At 44.8% G+C, this 27,060-nt stretch overlaps 2 protein-coding genes and 2 long non-coding RNA genes across 4 annotated transcripts in view; 1 reads left to right on the forward strand and 3 right to left on the reverse strand.

The window, feature by feature from the left end:
• The window catches only part of LOC309718862 (glutathione hydrolase 5 proenzyme-like), an 88,699-nt gene that overhangs the window by 20,714 nt on the left and 40,925 nt on the right, over window positions 1-27,060 (reverse strand). The window lies entirely within an intron of this gene.
• LOC309718873 (fatty acid synthase-like) lies at window positions 695-3,532 on the forward strand. Its single transcript, XM_082554484.1, has 4 exons — window positions 695-1,064; window positions 1,195-1,293; window positions 1,734-1,985; window positions 2,113-3,532. Exons 1-4 carry the CDS (start codon window positions 975-977, stop codon window positions 2,248-2,250), a joined length of 579 nt encoding a protein of 192 aa, XP_082410610.1. The 5' UTR covers window positions 695-974; the 3' UTR covers window positions 2,251-3,532.
• On the reverse strand, window positions 4,394-6,380 carry LOC309718879. The gene is made up of 2 exons (XR_014280105.1): window positions 6,084-6,380; window positions 4,394-4,719 (listed from the first exon to the last, which is right to left on the reverse strand). It is a non-coding gene; the product is annotated as an uncharacterized lncRNA (long non-coding RNA).
• Window positions 13,614-14,712, reverse strand: LOC309718877. Its single transcript, XR_014280103.1, has 3 exons — window positions 14,626-14,712; window positions 14,283-14,341; window positions 13,614-14,103 (listed from the first exon to the last, which is right to left on the reverse strand). It is a non-coding gene; the product is annotated as an uncharacterized lncRNA (long non-coding RNA).

Raw genomic sequence — 27,060 nt, forward strand, 5'->3', positions numbered from 1 at the left:
TGGCTGACACGGCGCTGCGTGAAGCTCTGGGATGCTGCCTCTGGACTGGCACACTGGGGTGGTGGTTCCCCTGTTTAAAGACCTAGACCTGAGCGTGTGCTCCAACTGTCACACTCCTCAGCCTCCTCTATGCCAGGGTGTGTCTGTCAGTCAGGCCTCTGATTCAGGAGGAAGCAGTTTGTGTCCTGGTCATGATCACTGGAGCAGCTTGTTATCCTCTCGACTGCAGGGTCTGTGGGAGTTTGCACAACCAGTCTACATGTGGTTTGTGAGGCTTCTACTTTTGTAGGATCTTCATCTTACAGTACAAAGAGCCTTTGCTGCAGCTGTTGTTGTGTTTTGGCGCCTCATGGATAACTTTTCATGTCATTTGAGTTTCAGGCTTGTTGGTGTTGCTGAGCTGTGTGCATCGTCTGCGTGGGTTTGTCAGCATAATGGGGCTCATATTAAAATGACTTTACAGTCACAGAGAAAAACTTTAAAACACAAAATCAACACTTTGAACCATCGTGGAAACTACGTGTCCTTACTTGTCATCAAATGATGAGTGTGCGTCCTCACCAGGTGTCACAATCATGTGTATCAAAACGTGTGTAACTGTTAAACAGCAAAATGTGTTAAAGCTGAAAGTCTGACTGTTCAAAGGTGAAACTACAAACACTTGTACATATACAGCTCCCTCCATAATGGCCTGAGGAAAACCAAAGACCTGATGTGATTTCATGTTTTCTTTGTTTCACAGTTTAAAAGTTTGTGGTTCTGTTCTCAGACCTTTGTCACTCACATGTTGTGCATCAGCTGTTTATGTCACTGTGCAGCCAAACTAACTCCCCTCATGTGTTTCCTTTGCAGCTGCTCCTCTGGATAGCATTGAGTCCCTGGCTGCCTACTACGTGAGCTGCGTCAGGCAGGTGCAGCCGGACGGCCCGTACAGAGTCGCTGGATATTCTTCTGGTGCCTGTGTAGCATTTGAAATGTGCTCTCAGCTGCAGACCCAGAATCAGCCTGTGGAGTTCCTGTTTCTCTTTGATGGCTCACATTCATATGTGGCAGCGTACACACAGGTCAGAGAAACACTCGCGCATCTTTATTTCATGTATATGCTGTATAGCGTGTGTGATGTTGGTTTTGAAGGATGAGCTCTGGTCACATGATCTGCATGTGAACAGGTTTAACTGTGTTTTTGATTTGCAGAGCTACAGAGCCAAGCTAACACCCGGCAACGAGTCTGAGGCTGAGACTGAAGCCTTGTGTGCCTTCATCCAGCAGTTCACTGGCATTGAATACAACAAGGTATACTGTCTCTGACCCACAGGTTCACACACAAGTATTCCTTTATGTGGCATCAGCGTTAAAGGCCACACAACCTGAGCTTTTGCCTCACGGCGCCTGTAAGGTAAAGATGGTGACTGTAACACAGTCTGGAGCTGCTGTTCCAGCACAGTCTGTGTGTGGTGCAGGTTTGACTCAACAATGATGTGATGTTTGGAGCTGTTATGGAGACTAAAGTAAAACATGCGGTTAAATCAAACCTTCGTACAGTTTCTCACTGAAAGCTGACATTTGTAACTCCTGAATATCAAAACATCTTCATTTTGCATTTTCATATACATAAGATCTGTGATGTTCATTAATTATGTGTCACTTACTTTTCTGAAAACAACAATATCTCCGCGAGCACGCGGTAACGTTTGCTATGAACTTACAGTCGTCTCCATGGTTACATCCTACAGCTTTTGGAGACTCTGCTCCCGCTGTCAGACCTGAATGCACGCGTCAGTGTGGCCGTGGACCTAATCACCTCCGCTCACAAGGACATCGACCGAGACTCACTGCACTTTGCAGCCTCCGCCTTCTACTACAAGCTAAAGGCTGCTGATGCATATGTACCTACTGCAAAATACCACGGCAGCGTGAAGCTGCTGCGCGCCGAAACCAGCAGCGAATATGAGCAAAACCTGGGAGCTGACTATAAGCTCAGCGAGGTACCGATGCACATTTACATCAGTCTGTAGTACTTATCTTCACTGTGCGTGTGTGCGCTTGTGTGTGTTTCTATAAACTCTGTCTGAGCCTTCCAATGTTCAAACTGTGTACTGCGTCTTTCTTCAGGTCTGTGATGGCGAGGTGTCGGTCCACGTCATCAAGGGAGATCACCACACTTTCCTAGAAGGCGCGGGGGCGGAGTCTATCAAGAACATCATTCATAACTCGCTGGCTGAGCGAGCTGTCAAACCAAGGGAGGGTTAAACATCCACCGTCTCTTCACCCTAATTCCTCAGCTTTCCCCAAACTAGACTGTAAATGTGTCGTTATAGGAAGTGTTTGCACTGCTTATGTTTACACGCTACTGTTATCCTAATATCCCAAATGTTAATGGTTAGTGAACCAGTCGACATCCCATCATCTCACAGCTCCATCGATTCCAACTGCAAGTTTTGTTTTTTGTTGCCATATGTTGTTGTTTGCAGAAGTTCATCCCACAACAAAATAACGTGGTTAAAAAATTAATGTAACAAAGTAACAAACACTGACACATTGATTGAATCCTGAATTACATAACATCACTCAAATTGGTGTTTCTGCTCATGCAGACATCAGTAGACAGGCAAACGCGCTGCGACCAGCCTGATGAGCGACTGTGGAGGGAGGGCTGACCCTGCAGCCGTGTTTCTGCACACTAACTACTCGTAACACAAGTTGGAGGCATTTCTTTATTTTGTGATATTTGTTTACTTTTCAGTCATGTGACCACACAGTCATCAGTTACAGTGGCAACCAGCAAATGTTTACGTTGTCAATAAGTTAACAACAAATTAAGTGTTTCATAAACTGTGTTTTAACAATGACACTCGTGTTACTGTAATTTACAGACCAGTTATTTCACTAATTCAGAAGAAAAACTGCTTCTCTTCATGATGGACTGTGTCAAACACACGCTGTTGTTCTGACAGACGCCTGTGACAGAGGCGTCGCTAAGGACCAAATGTGTCTCTTCAGAGGTTAATCAGAGATGTGAATGATCACTGTAACAGTGAGATCATATTTACTGATGTAACCTCTGAGAAACTGTTTCCTTTTAAAGGCTTTGGTCCAGAGATCTAAAACCTCAGCAAATAATCCAAACCTGAGTACAACAGCTGGCCTGAGACCTGTGATTGGGTCAGTGAAGGAAGCTGCTGATTGGAGATGAATGTGCTGAGGAGTCACAGTACGATGGACGTGACAATAAAGGCCTCTGTGTTTTATTGTAACATTTCTGTTATGTTTTGTAGGACTAATAAGGGCCTCAACAGTCGCTCAGTGTTTTCCTTCATTGTAACGAGCCTGTCCCGTTGGATCTATGATTCCTGTGCTTTTGTTGTCGTTACTATTTCTGATCATTTATCTTGTAAATATAGTTTTTGGGTTTTGTTTTTTAGAGGATGGGTCAGTTTATCAGGGACTGAAACACAAATCCTGTTGGCCCAGAAAATTCTTAGTCGCTGTTGGCGCCACCCGACCGTTTAGTTCAGACCATTAAAGTAACGACTGGTTCTATATGACACTTTTCTACATGCAACAAAGGTGGTGATGGAAGGAGGAGAACAAACTTTTTTGTCTGTATTTAATAGCACAATGAAGACCAGACAGCAAAGCAGGGAGGGAGAAATAAAGGGCCTCAGGTCAGAGTTGAACCCGGCCGCAGCATTTACCCCATGACCAGGTGACGTGGTCACCCGCCCGACCCTTACGCACAGCAGTATTTCACTTCAGCTACCAGGAGTATGTGGGTCGAGCATGCAGACTGAACTTTAGCTGCATGTTAGAAAGCCGAGTTTATGAATGAAGGCTAGAACAAATGTCCCGGCTGAAGGAGGAGGGGCTGCAGAGGTGTATAAACACAGGTGGGCGGGGCAGGGCTAGTGTGCAGGATGACTCAGTGACCTACACTGACCCGTGTTGGTGAACATTTTGTTAAAGTTAAATGTTTTCAAGCTGACAAGTAAATTATCCAGCGAGCTAAGTTGAGCTGACCGACGTGCAGTAAGGTTTTCATGCTCTTCACTAACAGCTGATCGCTGAGAATATATCAACAGTAATAATGTCCTGTAATTCCCACGGCTCTGTATGTCACACCTGCGTATGCTTCCCCATCACATTCATCACCTGTTCCTCTGGTGTCTCTGATTGGAGCACGCAGGTGTGTGGAGCAGAGTGAAATCACACACCTAATGCTGTTTTATTCAACCTGGATCTTGGAAGTTTTGATTAACATCAGTGTCAAACATGAACTAACTCTTTGTCCCCTTCAACATTACATGTTGTTTTTTGAAGTAACAGGTTCAGTGATCTTAAAAGGCTGCGGTAACGTGTCGCTGATAAAACACTGAGTCATTTTCAAATTATTCACTTTAGTTCAATTCAGCTTTATTGTTTTATGTGAAAGTCTCCATCCTGTGTCCTTCACTTATCTTTATCCCAGGTGTGAATTGTTCACAGGACTTAAAAGAAGGACGTGTCTGTGGAAAAGGCTCCGGCCAACCTAAACTCCTCCCTCATCAGGACACAGAAGAGCCACTGAGGCAGCGCCTTGGAGTACGCTGCTGGTCGCGGCACACAGGTGCGCAACAAGATCTCCCGGCCTGCTGGAGGAGGGAAGTCTGGTACTCTGCTGCTTCCCCCAGTTTGCTTCTTGTCAGATCCCAAGTCCTCATCGACGGGCGCCAGAAGGGCAGCCTAAAAGGGCAAAGGTCAAATGTTAGCAAACAGCAACCGATTCTGAAGAAATGTGCTGTGTGATATTCAGAAGTACTGTAACCCGAGTCTCCCACAGAGACCTGATCCAGACTACAGCTCACAAACACAGCTCCTCTACTAACACCTCACTGCAGCTGCACGCTGCTGATCCTGTCTGTGATTAGAAATGATTTCAATAAAGTAAAACAGAGGCTCGTTTTCTATGAGCGTAAACAGGGATCTCTTTTTCAGTCTCAGTGTAACAAACGTGTTTACTGAATAAGTCTTTCAGTAAAAATGTTTTTGTTAATTCAGTAAAATCTGCAAAGATGACTTGTACTGTTGGCAGCAACAAACAGAGACAACAGAGTGTGGGACAGACAGGAAGTCAGGACACGTCTATGTGCTTCACAGTGGGACTAGAAGACGAACATTTCTACACACACCACAGGCAGCAACTGTGCAAACCTCCACGTCACCAAAAACACCCTGCAGGTCCCATCAGAGCAACGGCAGAGAAAACAGATGAAAGGTCTGTTAGAGAGAAAAACGCTTCGCTGCTTTCTTACCCGTATGACACCAAAAGGGTTTTGTTTTTTTAATAATAAAGGCTTCATGTTTTACAGTTAAAGGTAAAGCTCATGCAAACATGCAGGCTTATTTGTCTGATCAATGCAAAAGTTCAAACATGTCTCTTTCAAGCCTCATTATCAGCTGAGATCATAGTAAAGACACAGACAGGATCCTGATCCATCTGTTCTTTATATAATTACTGTTTTTACTGTAATGTAGAATATCATGGACATAATACACAGACTGCAGCCTAAATACTGCTAAAAACAGCTCTTTTTATTTTTAAGGTTTCACGTATTAACCTTTTATTATAAAAGTCACCTGATCCTTAGCAGGTGTGTATACAGAAATACACCAGGTCATTATTTAAGCAAAGCGAAGCCAAACTGCTCCTGTGTGACAGATGAAGTCCACCTTTAAACAGCATTTAGATGCTGCTAATGAAACTCGATTAGTGGCAGCACTGGTCTGTGGGCTGGGGACACTGGTGCCACCAGTACAGCGCGCACTTTTCACAGCGCCACCATGTGGACCAAACTGTATTCTGGGTCAAACCTGATGTTTTATCATTTACACTGAACAAAAATATAAACGCAACACTTTTGCTTTTGCTCCTGTTTTCCATGAGCTGAACTCAGAGATATGAAACATTTTCTACAAACACAAAAGACCCGACACTCGCAAGCAATGTTCCCTCTAAGCTGCGCGCGTACACAATTGCGCACTGCTGGCACGGTCTCTGCACAGAAAATCTGCGTTGCGCGCACAAAAAAAAAATAAAAAAAATTCACCTGAATTGAAATTAAAATGAAAACTTTAACAATCCTGTTTTGCAGTGTTAGTCAGTGACTGGCTGCTCCCGTATAGGATTAGAACGAGGCCACCTTATCCCGTAGTCCAGCCAATCACGCGATTCACATTCGTATATACGCAGCTAATCAACGTCGCTGTCAGGCTCTGACGCGTCCTTATGCGCCGACACCGGTGTTTTAGCAAAGCGGCTGATGTGGAGTGAAGCCACGTTAATGACAACGTGTACAACCATTGGAGATGTGAGCAGGACCGACGGAACAACTGACGGGAAAAGTGTGGACTTTATACCAGTTTTTAAATTGTGTTGATCGGCCGCGTACAACCAGAGTTATGATAAAAATATCTGCAATGTTTGGTTTTCTTCCTGAATACTGTCGTTGTTTATATTTACTGCGGGAAGAAACGGTGAAAACGCCGTTTTATAAGGAAAACGCTCGAAAGCCTGTGAGCAAAAACAACACCCCACCACCCTTTCCTATTGGTGGAAAAATGTACCATGTGGACCAATCAAAAATTATATGGCAAGGGTTAGAAACGGGAGGAAGTTTTAGGAGAGAGATTTGCGACGTTTAACGCAAATCTTATGTAGTGAGTGTGTAGTGTAGTCAGCAGTTTTGTTGTGTGTGTCAGAACAATGAGGCGACTGCTGAATGTTACAGGTGTTACAGCAGTGATACATCTGCTGTTGTCCTGCAGGTATCAGGCTGTTGTTCTCCTTCATCTCATAGTGGACACAAATTATTTTTTGGAGTGGCACAAATAATTTGTGTGGCATCAGATTTGATGCAGAACAGCTGATTGTTCTGTAAATAGTTTGAAATGTTTAATTAAAAAACGCCTTGGCTACATTTTTAGGTAAACAGCTGCAAAAAACTTTGTTTGCATAACTCGGTTACTTTTTTGAAGAAGTAACTATATAATTAATTGCCCAACATTGGTCATTATATCCTGTATTTTGCAGACAGAGTTACAGACTCTCTCCCAGACCACAGACTCATAATACAAGTCAGAGCTTTATTAAAAAAGAAAGAAAGAAAGAAAGTTGTGTTTTCAAAATTAGAGTTATTTTTACTTCCAATAGTGTTAACATACTGCACAGGTCAGGAACAAGATTTTTTGTTACATTTTCATTGTAAGTGGGCTGAAGCAGTTAATTAAAAGTAGTCTAACATGCCACACCTCACAGGTGTGGCATGTCAAGGTGCTGATTAGACAGCATGAATATTGCACAGGTGTGTCTGAGACTGCCCACAATAAAAGGCCACTCTGAAATATGCCGTACATGTGTAGCACAATGACACATGTCGCAAAACCAGTCAGGATCCGGTTCAGCTCATGGAAACAAAAGTGTTGTGTTTATATTTGTGTTCAGTGTAACAAATACTGAGACGTCTAATAATGTTGTGTGTTGTTCATCTGAGGACGCTGCAGAGAACCAGATTATTTTTATTATCCTGTTTGTCTGTTATGTGAACCTTTAGAGGATGTACCTTATAATGACTGAGTGTGTTTATCGCACTATGTTAAATGTAACTGTGAGCGACACGAGGCTTACTGCTCATGGTTACCTCATCAGTGGTGAAGTCAGCCAGCTTGATGCAAGAAAGAGGAAGAACAAAAGGATGAAAGAGCAACACACAGATGAAAAACAAAAACAGACTTTCTAACCGACAGAGCTGAAATCTGAACATGTCACCAGCTGCAGGAGGCAACGCTCTGAACCACGTCGTTCCTCCTCCAGATGGAGCTTTTACTGCCTATAGTCTCTTGACATACAATGGTTGGATTGTCCTATGATACTGTATCAGCTGAGCCTCAAATTCTTATGATCTCGAGCTTCAGTCTCAGTGAATCCTTAGTTGGCTCAGATGCATCATCTGGTGTTTGAGTGTAACAAGGTGGTTGTAACACAAAAGGTGTGTATGTGTTTGTGTAAACAGGTGAGTGTGGTTTGTAGTGTCCAACTAAAGCAGCGTGTCTAACCAACCACATCTCCAGGGCTGAATCAGGTGACCACGAGCCATCGCTCCACAGCTGCTGAGGGAGCTACAACCCTCATTCAGCCTTTCATAGACATACGGCAATGAACTGTATGAACAATAAACTTTATTCATACACACAAATCCCTTTAGGGTTGTGTCAGCGAGGGCAAACGTGCCACATCAAATACATGGAGCTACAAGCTGTGGTGACCCACTGTCAGTAAGGGAGCTTTATTACACACACACAGCATCAAATCATAACAACAGTTACCTCAAGCTACTTCTATGTTATAAGGCAAAGACCCTGCAGTTACACAGGGAAACATTAGGTGACCGTCTGTGAGCGACAGTGGGAACCAAAGCCTCTAACAAACATCCATCGATAGATGAGGGGCAGACGGGCTGAATGCAGAGAGGTCTACTAACACATGTTGAGTGAAGAAGAAACACCCAGTGCATTATGGGGAACTTAGACCTATAACTTAGACCTGTGTGCGCCTTAGCATATGCTACTTCCGGCGCATAGCGCTTAGTTTCCGGTGTGATATTCGCTCCTTGTTCACGGTCGGGTTTTTCAACCAAATGGACGAATCAAGTGGCAATTTACATTTTTCGAGATGTCGAATGTATCTGTAGATGATGTTGATCGACTTGTCGATATTTCCCCCCCGCGCCTCAGAGCAAACGAGAGAAAGGATTCAGATTTTATACTTCTCAGTATCTGTAAACAGCGCTCCCTCGTTTATCGCGGGAGTTACGTTCTAAAAATAACCTGCGATTGGTGAAATCTGAAGTAGCCAACTTTATTTTTCACAGTTATTATCAATGTTTTAAGGCTGTAAAACCCGTCACTACACACTTTATACACTCAGACCGACATGAACATTTTCACACGTTTCTCTCCTGTTTAAGCTCTCAAAGCTCAAACCTTCGTAGACAAATAAGTCCAGTATTACAGAAACCAAAGATCAAACCGTGTTTTCAGGTCCAGCACATGAGAACAGAGCAGCTGAGAGATAATTCAACATCAATGAATCATTAATGAATCAATGAATCAGCGATTCTGTACTGCACAGGAGAGACGGCACGGAGGAGATCAACAATAGTCTGAAGCCAATCAGGACGCAGAACACAAAGCGCTGTGCGCAAAAAAAAAAAAAGCATGCAAACTTGCACAAAAAAAATGTGCGAAACAGCGAGGCCGCGTTATAGCGACAGACCAGACCAGCTGCACAACACAGACACTTCAAACCTGAGGACAAATCTAAGAGAACAGAAAAAGGAATGGAAACTTAGCTTAGAACCATGCAGCGCTACAGGAGACGGCAGCACTGCAGAGGTGAGGACCGGCACCTGTTTGAAAGAGACAAATGCACACAAAATAAGTGTTTGTTGTAGAATGTGCAGCATGAAAGTAGCATGCATGTTTTGCATAGAACTGTTTTATGCATCTGCATTTCACAAAGAATGACAAATTGGTATACGGGACAACAAATAAAATCTAATGTATAGAAAAAAGATAATAGGATATGCCCATGACAATAAGAATGATAAAGGACTTCACAAAGTCAATTTATTGCTAAAGTGTGATCTTAGAAAATTGCTATTGTGCACCACACTAAACAGAACAAATTCTGTCAAAACTTACTTTTGCAAGATCCCACAAATGTTTTGCAAGATCTTGAGAGTTTTTTTCTTTGCATTTATCATGCTTCCATCAATACCTGTAAAGCTGTACAGAGTACTGCAGCTGGTTGTTAATGAATGCAACAAAGACCACCAGATCAAAGTACACCTAGCCACGAGTGTTTCCCCTTCCACTGAGCACTATCTTCATCTCGCAAAATACATGTTCAAATTTTTTTTCTTCAATGTGCCTTGCGAGGCTCCATAACATACCTATCAATCTGTGAGCATTTCTCAGAGGCTGCAGCAACTGCAGCTTTTGAGGAAGTTGCAACAGCACATTTGTGAATTCTCACGCGTAGCCCTACAGGAACACCCACAGTTACAAATACCATAGCGACCAACATCAGTGCTACTACTGCCCACAGTTCATGTAAAGGAAACATAACGGTGTCATACAATAAACTACAGAATCAGCATTGTTGTCTGTGAAGGTTCTCAGTCATTCAGGTCATCGTAGTCAAAGGAGCTTGTAAAGAAAAGCGTCTGGACTTCTTTAAGTTGCTTGAAGACGTTTCACCTCTCATCCGAGAAGCTTCTTCACTTCATCAGCATTGTTGCACAATTCAATCTTGTTACCCTTCTTTAAAGTCCACCACCTGTGCTGCAAGTGAAGTTGATGCATTAACACATTGGAAGTTGTGGCACTTCTCATTATTTGACGTGCACAGCTGCTCTGTGTGAGGGTCAAACATTTGTTTATTCAACACCTGTGAAGGTATCAGAAAAAATGCATAGATAGCAAGAGAAGCAAATTAAAGCACTGCACGTGCTTTACGTGCTATGACATGCTGCACGTCATAAAACCCAGTTTCTTGATTAACATTTTTAAGAGTTAAGTTGTAATACTTTTGTGCATTATTAAAACAAATCCTAAAATTCTGTATCACTGTGCTGTTACGAGAAGGTAGCTTGAATGTAGGTATCTGGCCCTGTGTAAATCTTGAGCATGAGTGATGTTGTGGGACAGTGCACCAACTACACAGGTACAACAGCCGGAGAACCAAGAACCAGGAACAGCTACTTGGCGATCCCGACACAGACTCCAGCTTTCCATATCTGCATCTGCAATGAATATTAATAGAGATAAAATACAATCTTTTATCCTGTCTTCCTTCTCTCAGCCCAACCGGTCGCAGCAGATTTGGCGCTATATAAATAAAATTGAATTGAATTGAATACAATTTGCGCTCTCAGAGTGCTTCTTGTTTGTTTTTGTTGTAATCTGACTGTGGATTTTGATGTTTTTAAAAGCATAATACAGCAAAAAAACAAACAAACAAACAAACAAAACCCAGAAGGCCTTTTAAATTTCTTTAAATATTGTTCTGCTTTAGTCAAATCAAAAGATTGTATATTATTAACTTGAAATTGAATTGTGATTTTAATTTTAGGAATAGAATTTTAAGAATATTAGTTTTTACTGTCTCCAAATGGACAGGTAAAAAGCAGCTTTGAATTGACAGACCTCAAATAATAATATATTTCTTGGATTCGAGGGGGCACCCAAACTCCACCTACACTACTGTGCTAGACAGCAATATCACAGAACAGTGAACTCTTGGCACACACAAAAAATCCCCAGTGTAATCAATCCTCCACAGCAATGAAACACTGGATTATTGAGTACAGACACTCTCTTGTAGCCAAAAGGTCAGAGGGTTAGTCCTTTCCAAAGCTATCAAAACATCATTTAGCAGGGCAGCGGCAAACAGTGTCTGAAAAGTGACTTTTCATAACCACTGTCATACTTATTAGATATTAAATTTACAATTGTTTTCTTCTCTGTATTGTTATCCATTCAGAACCAATACAATTATCCTGATAGATGCAGAAGGGAATGTGATCTTCACAGAGCGCACCATGCTTGACTGTGACACAACCAAATGGAGCACCAGTTCTTTCCAGTTCAAACTGCAGGAGTGAAGACACAATGGAGGAAACCTACTCTGTGCCTTTCTGCATCATCTCTCCTTCCGTTACCTTTTCCTCACCATCTCCTTCAGCTGAGCCTCATGTGACCGCAAAGACTCATCAGCACTTTTTTTATTCAGCTAGTCACTAGCTGCCTCGTTAACATCAGTTTCATATATTTCTTACTTTTGATTTAATTTAAAGATGTATGCTAATTTTTAAAAAAAAGCAAAGATGCCAAAGGACATTTAGAGTTTTGTAGAGGAAAATATTTTACCTACATGTCATGAACCTTCTCAAAAATTATAGCTTGAATGTAATTTGGTAAATATAAGATTGGTGTGATGCCATTTTCTGTCATGAACGCTAGACATTGTGGCCCTTTCACACACATGGGAAAAGACAGGAGATGATCTGTGTTAGGCACATTACATGCAGTACGTTATGACTGGTTCTGACATTAGTGGTTTTAAATACAGCTTGTCTGGGTGAAGTGTAGAAAAGCTCGTCTGCGGTGCATGAATACATGCTTTTTGGTGTCCGATGTAACCTTCCATCCATGATTTACATTTTATGCTCTATTTTCAGGCTGCAGGCTAAATTGGCATCCTATGACAAGTCCTAGGGTCACATATATTTTTCTAGAAGATTTAAGTTCACACGAGTCATCACCAGGATTACTGGCTACTTTGTAAGTTTCTGATTACCCTTTCATTGGTGTTTAGGTAATTTTGCGTCACAGCATCAAATGTTTCAATGCACTGTTAAATGCACTGGATCTTGAAAAAACAGCCTGAAAATAAATAACAGTTTATCCAAACACCTCTCTTTTTGATTGTTGCATTATGATTACGGATACAAAATAACTGTCAGGAGCCATGTGCTCACACACATATCAGTATAGGCCTAGGAAGCTGGCTCCGCTGCTTCCTGTATGACTCTAGGATTTACCCACATGCAGGTGACGTATGAGTAATGTATTTATTAATGTGAAGAAAGCTTTTTGTAACCAGATTGAACCCATGGTTAATTTGACTTCTGTTCCCTAAAAAAAAAAAGAGTTCAAACTTGATATGATTTGTGAGTAATATGTACATATGTATTTTGATCTTTTGTTAGTTTTTTCCATTTAAAATCTCCCTATGGTCATTTAACCAGTATCCCTGGTTTGCAGTGTTATGCCATTGTATGTACTTTAGCTGACCTGCAACTGTTTTCAAACAGTGACCCCTCCTGCCTGTGTGGAATATTGCACCCTTCAGGATGTACCTGAACATTTGGTGTATTTAAAGATTACCTTCTTATTTTTTTAACCAGCAGAATGGGCACTGGTATCTTCACATCAATGTTTTAAAGCAATACAGCATCTAAAGAGGTGTAGAGGAGTATAAATCTAGACAAGTACAAATAGAATACCAGTGGCACAGCATTAAAAAATAATGGGTTTTTTTTATCTGATTAATTTCAGCTGTGAAACAAATTTGTGGTTGTAGTACCATCACTCCATGTTTATAGGCTGTATGTAAACATCTTTATAGTTTTCTTCATATACTGTGTGCTGTAAGCATCCACCAGTCCCAGAATTAGCACTCTCTGCTAAAGGCAGCAAGAGTCCACTCGACAAAACCAAAGTATGTTTTGTAAGATTTTGCATCACTGATTAAATATATCTGAATTTATTGATTCATGCAGGAGGTGTGTAGCACATGCTCACTTTAATGTTATGTTATAATTTGGTTGCTCTTCCCATTTTTAAAAACATTATCCTTTTTTAATGCTTGTCGGCTACCCCTTGTAGTCAAAGTGTGCATAAAGGGATTTCATGCAATATCAGGAGTTTCAAAAATGTGAACCATCCCACTGGATGGCTTCACATTATGTGAAAATGGGGGAGGGGGGATTCCAGTTATTCAATGGGATGCCGTTTGTAAACTGAATGATGCTGGAATTAGTAGCAACATTTTTCCACATTTAGCTCCAAGCCTTATTAAAAACATGTTTTTTCAAGTCATTTTTCACAATATTCAAATTTCCAAAGAGGAACTGGAAAATGTTCTTTCCCTGAAAATGTCTTTTACTGAAGCTGCATCTATCCTCTCCATCTCAAGGCCTACTCTGTAAGACTATTATAACAAGTAAGTTATACAGTCGCTTACATTTAATGCTTCATTGAGCTGTATGTTTAAGTGTAGAAGAAAACCAAAGATCAAAGACGACACAGTTCAGTGCCAGTTAGCAAAGATGATGCATTTTGTCCTTTGGATGTATCATATTGCTGGTCTCTGTCAGCCTCTGTGGACCTTCACCACCATCTGCACCACGCACGAGGGCTTGAGCCCATATTCAGATAGAGATGCAGAGTCGTTCACCAATAGCTTCCCAGCGACAGTCAGCCGGACTTCAGCCATAAGATATCCTACACACACAACAGAGGACAGAGATGAACCTCACAAAATATTTAAACATGTCAAAAACTATTATGTCAGGTTCCCTGAACACCACTGAAGATGCACACATTTTAAACACACTCCTGTGTCCAAAACTCCTTAGCAGTGACAACAAAGTTAATATTTCAAAATCATCCTCAGTGCACACCTTTTCCCCCACTGTGGTCAAGATGCTCTTAGCTGTTTGGTTCCTCCTGCTCAGGATTTCTTCAAAGGAAAAAAGGAAACAAAAAGCAGTTTTAAAAGTTTTTTGTTGGTGGTGTTTTTGACTTTCAAGCTCAATCAAAGCAGAAAAAGACTTCAAAACAAATTCAATTGAATGGATGGGTATAATCTTCCATTGAAAGCCAGCAAGAAATAACAGTTTTTTAGAGAGTTTTGGTCATCATACACATAACAGCAATCACTGCGTTTGCAATATAATCTGTGACTATTATGAAAGTAACATACATAACTTGAAAAGCTAAAATCAATCATAACATTAAGCTCACCTTGTTTTTGTGGAGAAGGTGATCAGGCTTTTTCTTCACGTCCTGAGACCAGGTGCACTGGATCATCACCAGCTTGTATCTTCATCCTTTTTCACTTAGTGAAGTCTTTCTCTTTGTTCCCTTTGCAACAGAAAACTACCGTGTGATCACAGGTGAAGTTAGGGATATTTTTCCTGTGCAGTTTTTATAGTGCTTCATTTGGTGAAGCTGTTGATCCACTTTGATCTCAAAGGATCTCGACGGTGGAAAAAAGTAATATTTCTCCTTACCATTAGGCTAAATATAGATATAACAATTTATAATATGTCAGCAGCATCCCCATAAGGGAGGTCTCCCTGTAGTGTCCCGAATGCAGATCCATTGTGATAAGAGAGAATGGATCAGATTTGAATGTCCTCTGTAAAGTGTGCACAGCAGTAAATGGACAGCCGTTTGAATTCTGCTTGCAGTGTTTGAGGGAATGGGAGAGTCCACGGCCTTGGAAAGACTGCTGTGAAAATCACTAAAAACACTACAAACCTGCCCAGATAACCTTTGGTTCATTGGAGGAAGTCCACGGATGTCCTTCTATCCGTCCCTGTCTCACCTCCTGGTTGAGTACAGCAAGTGGAATTGTAAATTTGTTGTTTGTCCTCGATGTAAGGTAAAGTTATGTTTTCTATGCCTGAAGAGCTATATTAAATGTATTTTTTTAAAGCGACTTCTGTGTACCATGCTCCAGCGGTGTAGCTGTATGGCAGAAGAAATAATGACAGAGACACAAAGCTTCCAAGTTTTACTTTTGATGTGGGAGTGCCTTATTTGTAATAATGTACCATGCTGTGTTTTTTAATTCCCTTTTTATAATTCTCTATCTCTCTAATTCTCTCCAAATCAAATATAATTAGTGTTGGTGTTACGGCCGAGAGGTCCCGGCTGTGGGTGTGGACTCAAATGCAGACACAGAGGGAGGCAAACGGGCGTGAACACAGTGCTTTATTTACAAGTGTCTAGTGAAATTACACAACAGGAGACTATGAATGCTATGAATTATGAAATGCTATGAACTGTGAACTGTGAGGCCAAACTGTGAACATGAAACTGAGTGCTATGGCTAGGTGCTGGATTTCACGGATGGAAAAAGGGGCAGCGGCTTGGATGGAGGTACGCAGTCACTATAATGAGAAGAGACAAGTAGTCAGTGGCAGTCCAGTGAATCACAGCTGCAGGATTAGGCTATGGAGGTTAGGGCTTACGCGTTGCAGGTTTAAAGTGTCATGCGAGGAAGGGGTGTCCAGGGGGTTCCGGGTGAGGAGTGTCCAGAGAGGATCCAGAATATGCGTGGAGTGAGGGACTTGGCAGGGAGGCAGGCAGGTGTAGTCCGATGGTGGAGAGGAAGAAACCAGATGACAGAACCAGCGTCCAGGCGGAGATGAGAGTAGTTCGGGAAACGTGACTGCCAGGTGGGTCCTATGACAAAGAAAAACACGGTGAGGGAAAAGCAGTAGTTGAGGGTTCTCACAAGGGGTTCGCAGCCTAGCACTGACATGGGTTAGCAGAAGATCTGGCAGAGGTCTGTTGTGAATGCTGGTCTTATATGCAGGTGACTTGATTGGAACCAGGTGTGGAAGCTGATTGGAGTCTCTGCCTGAAGGTAGAACCCAGCGGAGTGGAAAAACCCCGTGCTCACCCGGACCATGACAGTACCCCCTCCTCAACGATCGCCCCCCGGCGACCGAGCAGACCCGGACACGCGACGAGACCTGAAAAAATCAGAAACAAGCGCCGGGTCCAAGATCAGAGACCGAGACACCCACGAACGCTCCTCAGGCCCGTACCCCACCCAGTCCACCAGAAACTGCCGGCCCCTGCCCCACCGACGCACGTCCAGGATACGCCGCACCGAGAAGGCAGGATGACCATCGACGAGCCGGGCGGGAGGAGGGGGGTCGGAAGGAGGGCACAGAGGACTAGACAACACTGGCTTGACCTGCGAAACATGGAACACCGGATGGATCCGCAACGATGCAGGCAATGTGAGCCGGACTGCCGCAGGGCCAATCAGCCTGTCAATCACGAAAGGCCCAATATAGCGCGGAGACAGCTTGCGGGAGGTTCCCTGGAGCGGGATATCCTTAGCCGCCAGCCACACTTTTTGCCCCGGAGAGTAAGTAGGAGCCGCCGTGCACCGCTGGTTGGCGTAGTGGCATTGGCGAGACACAGCGCGCAACAGCGCCTCACGAGTCCGCGTCCAGGCCCGGCGGCAACGCTGCAGATGATGCTGGACAGAAGGCACCGCAAGCTCAGCTTCTTGCTCGGGGAACAAAGGTGGCTGGTAACCTAAGGACGCCTCAAAAGGTGAAAGACCTGTGGCCGAGGCGGTGAGTGTGTTATGCGCATATTCAACCCACGGCAAGAATGTGGACCAAGAGGCTGGATTATGGGCAGTGACGCAGCGAAGAGTGGTCTCGAGTTCTTGGTTCAGGCGCTCAGTTTGGCCATTGGTCTGTGGATGGTAGCCTGAGCTCAAACAGGGCTTGGCCCCCAGGGCCGTACAAAAGGCTCCCCAGGCCTGAGAAGCAAACTGGGGACCCCTGTCAGACACTATTTCCATAGGGATCCCATGGAGTCTGAAAACATGTTCAACCAACAGTTTAGCTGTTTCTGAAGCAGTGGGCAGTTTATCTAGAGCTATGAAATGTGCTGCCTTGGAAAATCTGTCAACTATGGTAAGTATGGTAGTCTTTCCTGCAGAGTTTGGAAGCCCTGTTACAAAATCCAACGCAATATGTGACCATGGCCGGTGTGGGGTGGTTAGTGGGTGAAGCAGTCCGTAGGGACGGTGATTCCTGGACTTATTACGAGCACAAACCGTGCAAGCAGCTACGTATTCACGTACATCCCTATCCAACGTCTCCCACCAAAAGTGTCTCTTCAGTAGCATAGCTGTCCTACCTCGGCCCGGGTGACCTGTGAACTTGGCCGTGTGAACCCATTCCAAAACCTTGGTGCGGGCTGCTGTGGGTACATAGCGCTTGTTAGCTGGACCGGTGCCCGGATCAGGTTCTGCTTGCAGAGCCCGCTGAATGACGGAGTCTACTTCCCATGTGACAGCCCCTACACGACAGCTGGCAGGGAGTATGGAGGGCACCCCTGACCGCTCTGAGGCAGCTTCGAACTGGCGGGAGAGAGCATCTGGCTTAACATTCCGGGTACCTGGGCGATATGAGATAGAAAAGTTGAAACGGGCAAAAAACAGTGACCAACGGGCTTGGCGTGTATTTAGTTTCTTTGCATTCCGTAGGTATGTTAAATTTTTATGGTCTGTCCAGACTATGAATGGGTGCTCAGCCCCCTCCAGCAGGTGCCGCCACTCCTCCAATGCTAGTTTCACAGCAAGCAGCTCACGGTCCCCAATATCGTAGTTTCTCTCTGCCGGAGACAAGCGACGCGAGAAGAAAGCGCAGGGTTGTAACTTTGCTGATGGACCAGTATGTTGAGACAACACTGCCCCCACTCCAACATCTGATGCGTCCACCTCAACGATGAAGGGCTTGCTGGTGTCGGGCTGAATTAGCACGGGAGCTGTTGTAAACAGTTGTTTCAGCTTGTTGAAAGCTCTGTCGGCTTCGGTAGGCCACGTGAATGGGTGCTTTGTAGACGTGAGGCGTGTTAGAGGTGCAACTACCTGACTGTAGTTCCTGACGAATCGCCTGTAGAAGTTGGCAAAGCCCAGGAATCTCTGGAGAAGCTTACGGGATGTGGGCACCGGCCACTCTGTGACTGCCTTGACCTTTGCTGGATCAGTCTTCAGTTGCCCCCCTGCCAGGATATAACCAAGAAAAGAGACTGACGATGCATGAAACTCACACTTTTCTGCCTTTATGTACAGTTTGTTCTCCAATAAGCGCTGGATGACAGCACGGACATGAGCGTGATGTTCCTGGAGCGATCTGGAAAATACGAGTATGTCATCCAGATATACGAACACAAATCTGTTCAGAAAGTCCCTGAGAACATCATTCACCAAAGCTTGAAATACGGCTGGGGCGTTCGTTAGTCCAAAGGGCATGACCAGGTACTCGAAGTGGCCCAGTGGCGTGTTAAAGGCCGTCTTCCACTCATCTCCCTGCCTAATGCGAACCAAATGATAAGCATTACGAAGACCCAGCTTAGTGAAGATAGTGGCGCCATGCAGGGACTCTGACACAGAACTGATGAGTGGCAATGGGTATTTATTCTTTATAGTTATGTCGTTGAGACCACGGAAATCAATACATGGTCGTAGCGACCCGTCCTTCTTACCCACAAAGAAGAATCCGGCAGCAACAGGTGAAGACGACGGTCGAATTATTCCAGCAGCAAGTGACTCTCTGATGTACTTCTCCATAGCAACACGTTCTGGTTTAGATATGTTGTATAATCGACTGGAGGGCAAAGGAGCACCGGGGAGAAGGTCTATGGCACAGTCATATTGTCTGTGAGGCGGCAAAGCTTGCGCCTTACTCTTACTAAAAATCTCTTTGAAATCGTGATATTCCATGGGCACACCAGTGAGATCGGGGGTTGTTTCTTCCAACGCATAGGGCTCCTCGGGGCCCGGGGGACACGCCGACCTCAAACAATTAGCATGGCAGAATACACTCCAGCTTATTATCTTCCGTCCAGACCAATCCAAGTGTGGATTGTGTAGCTTTAACCAAGGGTAGCCGAATGTGAGGGGAGTGTCAGGCGATGAGAGGGCGAAGAAAGTGAGCTCCTCCCTATGATTTCCTGAAGTGATTACAGTCACTGGCTCAGTGTGGCGAGTTATTTGTGCAAAGACCTGGTTATTAAGTGCTTTCGCAGAAATGGGCGGATCTAAAGGCACAAGGTGCAATCCTAACCGTGTGGCGTGGTCAAAACTGATTAGGTTTTGCTCTGAACCGGAGTCGACCAGGGCCTGAAAGGTGTGCGTGGCACGGTTGATAACTAAACTGACTGTGAGAAGCAAACGGGGTTTATCATCACTATGAGAACCGCCCACCCGTATCCCCGAATCTACTGGCGGGCTGGCCCTTTTCCCCTCTTGGGACATGCTACGATTAAATGTTCTGTCGACCCGCAATAAAAACACGCGTGTGCACGAAAGCGACGCTCTCTCTCCTCCGGCGGCAGCTGAGCGCGGCCGATCTGCATCGGTTCCGGCGCCGCGTCCACGACGGAGGGAGAGGCGGCCGACACAGGCGACTGCATTATGGGTGGGGCTGGCGTAAACGAACACGGAAGTGGGCGGAGGAGGGGACGTTGGGGTTTGTAGTTCCTTTCATTCTCCCTCTCTCTCAGCCTGATGTCAATACGGAGAGAAAGGGAGACTAACTCCTCAAACGTAGCGGGCTCATCCCGTGAAGCAAGCTGATCTTTCATGTTATCATTCAGGGACTGTAGAAAGATTCCCTGCAACGCGTGATCTGGCCACCCCGTCTCCGCGGCGGCCGTTCGAAAATCTATGAGGTAATCAGCAACACTACGGCGACCCTGGCGCAGCTTTAACAACTTACGGGCCGAACTGCCCTCAGAGACAGGATGAGTGAATGTCTTTTTAAACTCACCCAGGAAGTCATCATAAGAGCAAGTTCGCAGGGGATGGCTTGACAGGTATGCTTCTGCCCATTTTAGAGCACGGTCCCGTAATTTCCCTATGAAATAGGAAATCCGAGCGGCGTTGTCAATGAAGGTGCGCGGTGAGCGGCCAAATACCAGATCGCACTGAAGTAGGAACCCCGTGCAGCTCCCCGGATCCCCAGAAAAAGGTTCGGGCTCCGGGGATGATGCGTCGCGAAAAATCGTCCCACTTTGGAGCGCATAAGCCGAGGCAGGGGACGAAGTGGATGGCTGTGTGTCTTGTGCGGGGGGCGCGGGTTCGGGGGCAGGACGCGGCACGGAAGCGAGGTTAGCTTGTAGAGTCTCTAGGGCAGCAAAGATCTTAGCCTGTCCCTCACCAAGGTCTTTCTGTGAAGCCAGGAGATATTGAATGGATTGCTCGTGGTGACCTAGGATTGCACCTTGTTTCTGAATGGCTGTCCGCTCTGCGTCTGCTGAGTCCATATTGTGGCCAGATCTTACTGTTACGGCCGAGAGGGCCCGGCTGTGGGTGTGGACTCAAATGCAGACACAGAGGGAGGCAAACGGGCGTGAACACAGTGCTTTATTTACAAGTGTCTAGTGAAATTACACAACAGGAGACTATGAATGCTATGAATTATGAAATGCTATGAACTGTGAACTGTGAGGCCAAACTGTGAACATGAAACTGAGTGCTATGGCTAGGTGCTGGATTTCACGGATGGAAAAAGGGGCAGCGGCTTGGATGGAGGTACGCAGTCACTATAATGAGAAGAGACAAGTAGTCAGTGGCAGTCCAGTGAATCACAGCTGCAGGATTAGGCTATGGAGGTTAGGGCTTACGCGTTGCAGGTTTAAAGTGTCATGCGAGGAAGGGGTGTCCAGGGGGTTCCGGGTGAGGAGTGTCCAGAGAGGATCCAGAATATGCGTGGAGTGAGGGACTTGGCAGGGAGGCAGGCAGGTGTAGTCCGATGGTGGAGAGGAAGAAACCAGATGACAGAACCAGCGTCCAGGCGGAGATGAGAGTAGTTCGGGAAATGTGACTGCCAGGTGGGTCCTATGACAAAGAAAAACACGGTGAGGGAAAAGCAGTAGTTGAGGGTTCTCACAAGGGGTTCGCAGCCTAGCACTGACATGGGTTAGCAGAAGATCTGGCAGAGGTCTGTTGTGAATGCTGGTCTTATATGCAGGTGACTTGATTGGAACCAGGTGTGGAAGCTGATTGGAGTCTCTGCCTGAAGGTAGAACCCAGCGGAGTGGAAAAACCCCGTGCTCACCCGGACCATGACAGTTGGGTTCTATTGATGAGAAATTTGCTACTAAATGTGATCTTTACAGCTGCATTATGTCTGAATCATAATGATAATAAACCTGAAAAATGTAATTCATTCATAAATGTGAAATATAGTTAATCATACATTATGTTATTACTCATTCCTTAAGATTTAGTTATTTTATGTTGACCTGTCATTGTCTGCTGCTTCTTTAGCATTAGCTTGATGGCATTAATCACTTGTGCTATTCAGGCATTTTTTCCGTGTTTTTTTTTGTTAGCTTTATGATGACTGCTATTTTTTCTTCTAAATTGTTTAAGGAAATCAATGTCTATTTTATTAAAACCTTGTTATGCTTAATAAACAGTTAGGGTGTAAAGCATGCATGTTACAAGCACGTAGATGCTTTTATTTACAGTTTGTCGTTGGTTTCTTCTGCTTGTGCAGTTTTCCAGCCACCTTCTTCCCGTGCAGCACACAGTCCCAACATGATCAGATGATGCAGAACAGCCGTGTGGGTCAGCATCCCCTGACACCACACCCTGAACCCACCAGCCAAAGCCCTCCCTGCAGCTGAGCCACAAACCACATATTATCTCATTTAGAAAAATGTTTTGAGTAACTGACAAAACACGTAGTTAAGATTAATTTTTAGGGGTTTTGTTGGTTTTATAAACAGTTTAGTTTGAAACACACTGAATAATTCATTAACTACATTTTAAAAATCTGAAAAGCACTGTGGCGGGGCAGGGCCGTGCAGAGAGGTTTAAAGGTAAATGGTAAATGGCCTGTATTTATATAGCGCTGGTGGGACGGGTGCTCAAAGTTAAAAAGGGGCACATTGAACCAGGTTGAATAACAACAACACACATTCATCAAGAATCTAATATGGGAAGAGAAGGGCTGTGTTGATCTGAGACTGTAGACATTAAAAAGTCCATAGGAGAGATGGTAGCTGATTAAACAAGTGTCATGAGATAATAACAAAATGCAAAGATTGGTGACAGCGCTTGGAACCATAAGGCAACAAAAAACTGTGAGAAATAAATTAGGCTCTGCCTGTGAATCACTCTTTGCTTCTCTTCTTCCTTCCATCCCATCATTTCATATATCACTCTCCACTTGCTATGTGAGAACAAGGCACAACTTGTCTGTGAAGGTTCTCAGTCATCCCGGTCATCGTAGTCTTTGCAAGCTCCTTTGAAGGCACAACTTGCTATTGCAATAAACTATAATCTAATTATCCACACCTAACAACTCTTGCACTTAATCTATAATAAAATGATGACAGAAAAATGTTATAGCACTGCCTTTAGTAGCCTCACACAGCTCCTGCTGTTTCCTCCTCATGTCCTTACCAGGCATGTCTGGACAATGTTATATCATGAGTAATATTTTTTTTAAAAATCCATCTAAATAAAACACACACATGCACGCACACACAGTGACATTTTAGACCTTCTTCAGAATACTGTATATACTATGGGCATCACGGTGCTGATCCATAATCCTTACATTATTATTTATTACTAGAGCTACAATAATAACGCAATAAGGAGGGGGAAGTAATAAATATGAAATAATGTATTTATGATGATTCCATTTGTTTCACTATCCACTCTGTGCAGGGGCAAAGCTTATTACATTTTTAAACTGCAGAGATACAATAATTTTACTGCTGTAAAATCCAACTTTTGTCTTATTTAAAATATAAATCTAATATAATCTGCTTCTTAATGTATGTTCTTTAAAATACAGCGTGTGTTTTTAATATATTATAATTATAATAATTATTATGTGGACATGCATATTAGATCGTTTTTTAGTGAAATATAATCCCTCCAGAAAGGCAGGAAAAGCCCGGAAACTTACTTTAAAACTAAATATGTTCCCTAAAACGGTGACAGAGCTACAGATCCATGACAGCCTTACACAGGTAGCCAGCAGCTGTGACCAGCACTGCTTGTGCAGTTAATAAAAGGACAGGTAATGTTTGTCGCGCTGTTGCACACACAGCACGCTCGTTTGTTTCAGTTCGTCAGTTGCCACAAGACAACTTACCAACGTGTACGTAATAAGCTAATACTCCTGGATGCTATACACTACAGTGCACGCTGTGCACCTACTTACTGGGTTTGTCGCATCAGTCTGTGTCTCTGAGTTAACTTGTGTTTCTCCTACAGCTCCGGACCGCAACAAATGCGCGTGCTCTTTGTGAGCTCGTTCCCGGCTCGTAACCAGCGCGTTCTGCCGTCAAGGGCGATCATTGGTTAAATGTGATCATGTGACTGATGCAAGCCAGATCCTTTTATTTAGCAAAACTGTGATTAATAGTTAAATATTATTGTTGATGGGCACAGACAAGACTCCGCACGCACACACACACACATAAAAAAAATAATAATTTTTTTTAAAAAGTTGCCTCAACAAAAGGGCACTTTGGGCACCCATCAGGAAAGGGGCGGGTGCTCAAGCCCCTCTAGCCCCCCCTCTGCACGTGCCTGTGGCGGGGTGTGGTTTGTGGCTGAGCAGCATCAGGGGAGGGGTGGAGGGGTGGAGCAGTGGGTGTGTGTGTGTGTGCGTGCGATGATCTCACATTTGTCATTTCTTCTTTCTCTCTCCCCTTGTCTTGTGTGTGTGAGTGAGAGAGAGATTATCATCTAACATTTGCCATTTCCTCTAGCTCTTTCCCCTGTGTGTGGGTGCATGTGTAAAGGTAAGAAGCTTAGTAATGAAGTAAATGAATTCATTGACGGGTGAACAAACAAGGGCAACACGGTGGCACAGTGGTTAATATAGTTGCCCGCACAGCAAGAAGGTCCTGAGTTCAACTCCACTATCAGGCTGAGGTCTTTCTGTATGGACTTCTCATGTCCTCAAAGTGTTTGTGGGGGTTCACTCCACGTGCTCCGGCCTCTTTCCAAAATCCTAGTTTGTGGAGAAACTCTGAAATGCTCTTAAGTGTCTAGGGTTGTCTGTATCTATGTGTTAGCCCTGTAACAGACTGGTGACCTGTCGAGGGTGCACCCTGCTTCTCGCCCTAAGATAGCTGGGATAGGCTCGAGCTGCCCTGTGACACTGGAAAAGAAACACAGCAGAGAATGGATGGGTGGCTGATCAAACGTAAACATTTCCAGTCACTTTCAGTTCAAGCTGCTTAGCATGATCTCACATTTGCCAATTTCTCTATCTCTTCCCCCTCTGTTGTGTGTGTGTGAGATATTCTCACTTTTGCCATTTCTTCTGTGCCTTTCAACTGATCTGTGAGTGAGTGTGTGTGTGTGTGTGTGTGTGTGTTTGTCCCACATATTGCATACTCTGCTTTTGTCCTCAAATCATGTAGGAAGTGTCTGTGTGGTTGAGCTGGTCTGGTCTGTCTAGACTTTCACTAGATAGATCAGGCTGCACCCACCTGTGAAACAGGTGGAGGGTCACCAGGACATGCAGAACTCGCTGACAGACTCCTGGCCACCTCTTGCCTCCTTAGTAGAAAGGGGCCACTCCCAGAGGCAGAGGGCTGTGAGGCACCGCCCGCCGGGCCCTCTCCTTTGGGAAAACCCTCAACACTGGGCCGAACCTTGGAGTTCTGTATGTCCATTCAGGCACACTCCATGCTTGATCTGTGGGCAATTCCTCTCAGAAGTGGAGGTCACGGTGGAGGCGTCGGAGGGCGGAAGGCGTTCCCTCAGTGGCTCTCCTCTTCTGAGATTGTGTAAAAACAAAAGTCAATGTAGTGTAAGCAGCTTGAAAGAAAGTAACTGAACTTTTTTAAATTTCTGGGAGACGGTTGCTCACACGCGGGCGGCACAGTGGTTAGCACCGTTACCGCACAGGAAGAAGGTCTTGAGTTCAGCTCTACCGTCGCTCTGTGTGGAGTTTGCATGTTCTTCCTGTGTTTGCGTGGGTTCTTTCCTTGTACTCCGGCTTCCTGCCACAGTCCAACGACCTGCAGTTAGTGGCAATAGGTAATCGAAGAGTGTAAATTGGCGATAGGTGCGAATGGTTTTCTGCTTCTATGTGTTAGCCCTGTAACAGACTGGTGACCTGTCAAGGGTGCACCCTGCTTCTCGCCCTAAGATAGCTGGGATAGGCTCGAGCTGCCCTGTGACACTGGAAAAGAAACACAGCAGAGAATGGATGGGTGGCTGATCTAACGTAAACATTTCCAGTCACTTTCAGTTCAAGCTGCTTAGCATGATCTCACATTTGCCAATTTCTCTATCTCTTCCCCCTCTGTTGTGTGTGTGTGAGATATTCTCACTTTTGCCATTTCTTCTGTGCCTTTCAACTGATCTGTGAGTGAGTGTGTGTGTGTGTGTGTGTGTGTGTGTGTGTGTGTGTGTGTGTGTCCCACATATTGCATACTCTGCTTTTGTCCTCAAATCAGGTAGGATTTGTCTGTGTGGTTGAGCTGGTCTGGTCTGTCTAGACTTTCACTAGATAGATCAGGCTGCACCCACCTGTGAAACAGGTGGAGGGTCACCAGGACATGCAGAACTCGCTGACAGACTCCTGGCCACCTCTTGCCTCCTTAGTAGAAAGGGGCCACTCCCAGAGGCAGAGGGCTGTGAGGCACCGCCCGCCGGGCCCTCTCCTTTGGGAAAACCCTCAACACTGGGCCGAACCTTGGAGTTCTGTATGTCCATTCAGGCACACTCCATGCTTGATCTGTGGGCAATTCCTCTCAGAAGTGGAGGTCACGGTGGAGGCGTCGGAGGGCGGAAGGCGTTCCCTCAGTGGCTCTCCTCTTCTGAGATTGTGTAAAAACAAAAGTCAATGTAGTGTAAGCAGCTTGAAAGAAAGTAACTGAACTTTTTTAAATTTCTGGGAGACGGTTGCTCACACGCGGGCGGCACAGTGGTTAGCACCGTTACCGCACAGGAAGAAGGTCTTGAGTTCAGCTCTACCGTCGCTCTGTGTGGAGTTTGCATGTTCTTCCTGTGTTTGCGTGGGTTCTTTCCTAGTACTTCGGCTTCCTGCCACAGTCCAACGACCTGCAGTTAGTGGCAACAGGTAATCGAAGAGTGTAAATTGGCGATAGGTGCGAATGGTTTTCTGCGTCTATGTGTTAGCCCTGTAACAGACTGGTGACCTGTCGAGGGTGTACCCTGCTTCTCGCCCTAAGATAGCTGGGATAGGCTCGAGCTGCCCTGTGACACTGGAAAAGAAACACAGCAGAGAATGGATGGGTGGCTGATCAAACGTAAACATTTCCAGTCACTTTCAGTTCAAGCTGCTTAGCATGATCTCACATTTGCCAATTTCTCTATCTCTTCCCCCTCTGTTGTGTGTGTGTGAGATATTCTCACTTTTGCCATTTCTTCTGTCCCTTTCAACTGATTTGTGTGTGTGTGTGTGTGTGTGTCCCACATATTGCATACTCTGCTTTTGTCCTCAAATCAGGTAGGAAGTGTCTGTGTGGTTGAGCTGGTCTGGTCTGTCTAGACTTTCACTAGATAGATCAGGCTGCACCCACCTGTGAAACAGGTGGAGGGTCACCAGGACATGCAGAACTCGCTGACAGACTCCTGGCCACCTCTTGCCTCCTTAGTAGAAAGGGGCCACTCCCAGAGGCGGA

The sequence above is a fragment of the Aulonocara stuartgranti genome (assembly GCF_965226115.1).
Source record: "Aulonocara stuartgranti genome assembly, chromosome: 12".
NCBI classification, from domain to species: Eukaryota; Metazoa; Chordata; class Actinopteri; order Cichliformes; family Cichlidae; genus Aulonocara; species Aulonocara stuartgranti.

What these genes read in the sequence shown, in the direction of transcription:
- LOC309718873 (XM_082554484.1), top strand. Translation starts at nt 975, where the DNA reads ATGTGCTCTCAGCTGCAGACCCAGAATCAGCCTGTGGAGTTCCTGTTT. An exon ending in ATGTGGCAGCGTACACACAG is followed by an intron (nt 1,065 to 1,194) that starts GTCAGAGAAACA and finishes TTTGATTTGCAG; the next exon opens with AGCTACAGAGCCAAGCTAAC. An exon ending in CTGGCATTGAATACAACAAG is followed by an intron (nt 1,294 to 1,733) that starts GTATACTGTCTC and finishes TACATCCTACAG; the next exon opens with CTTTTGGAGACTCTGCTCCC.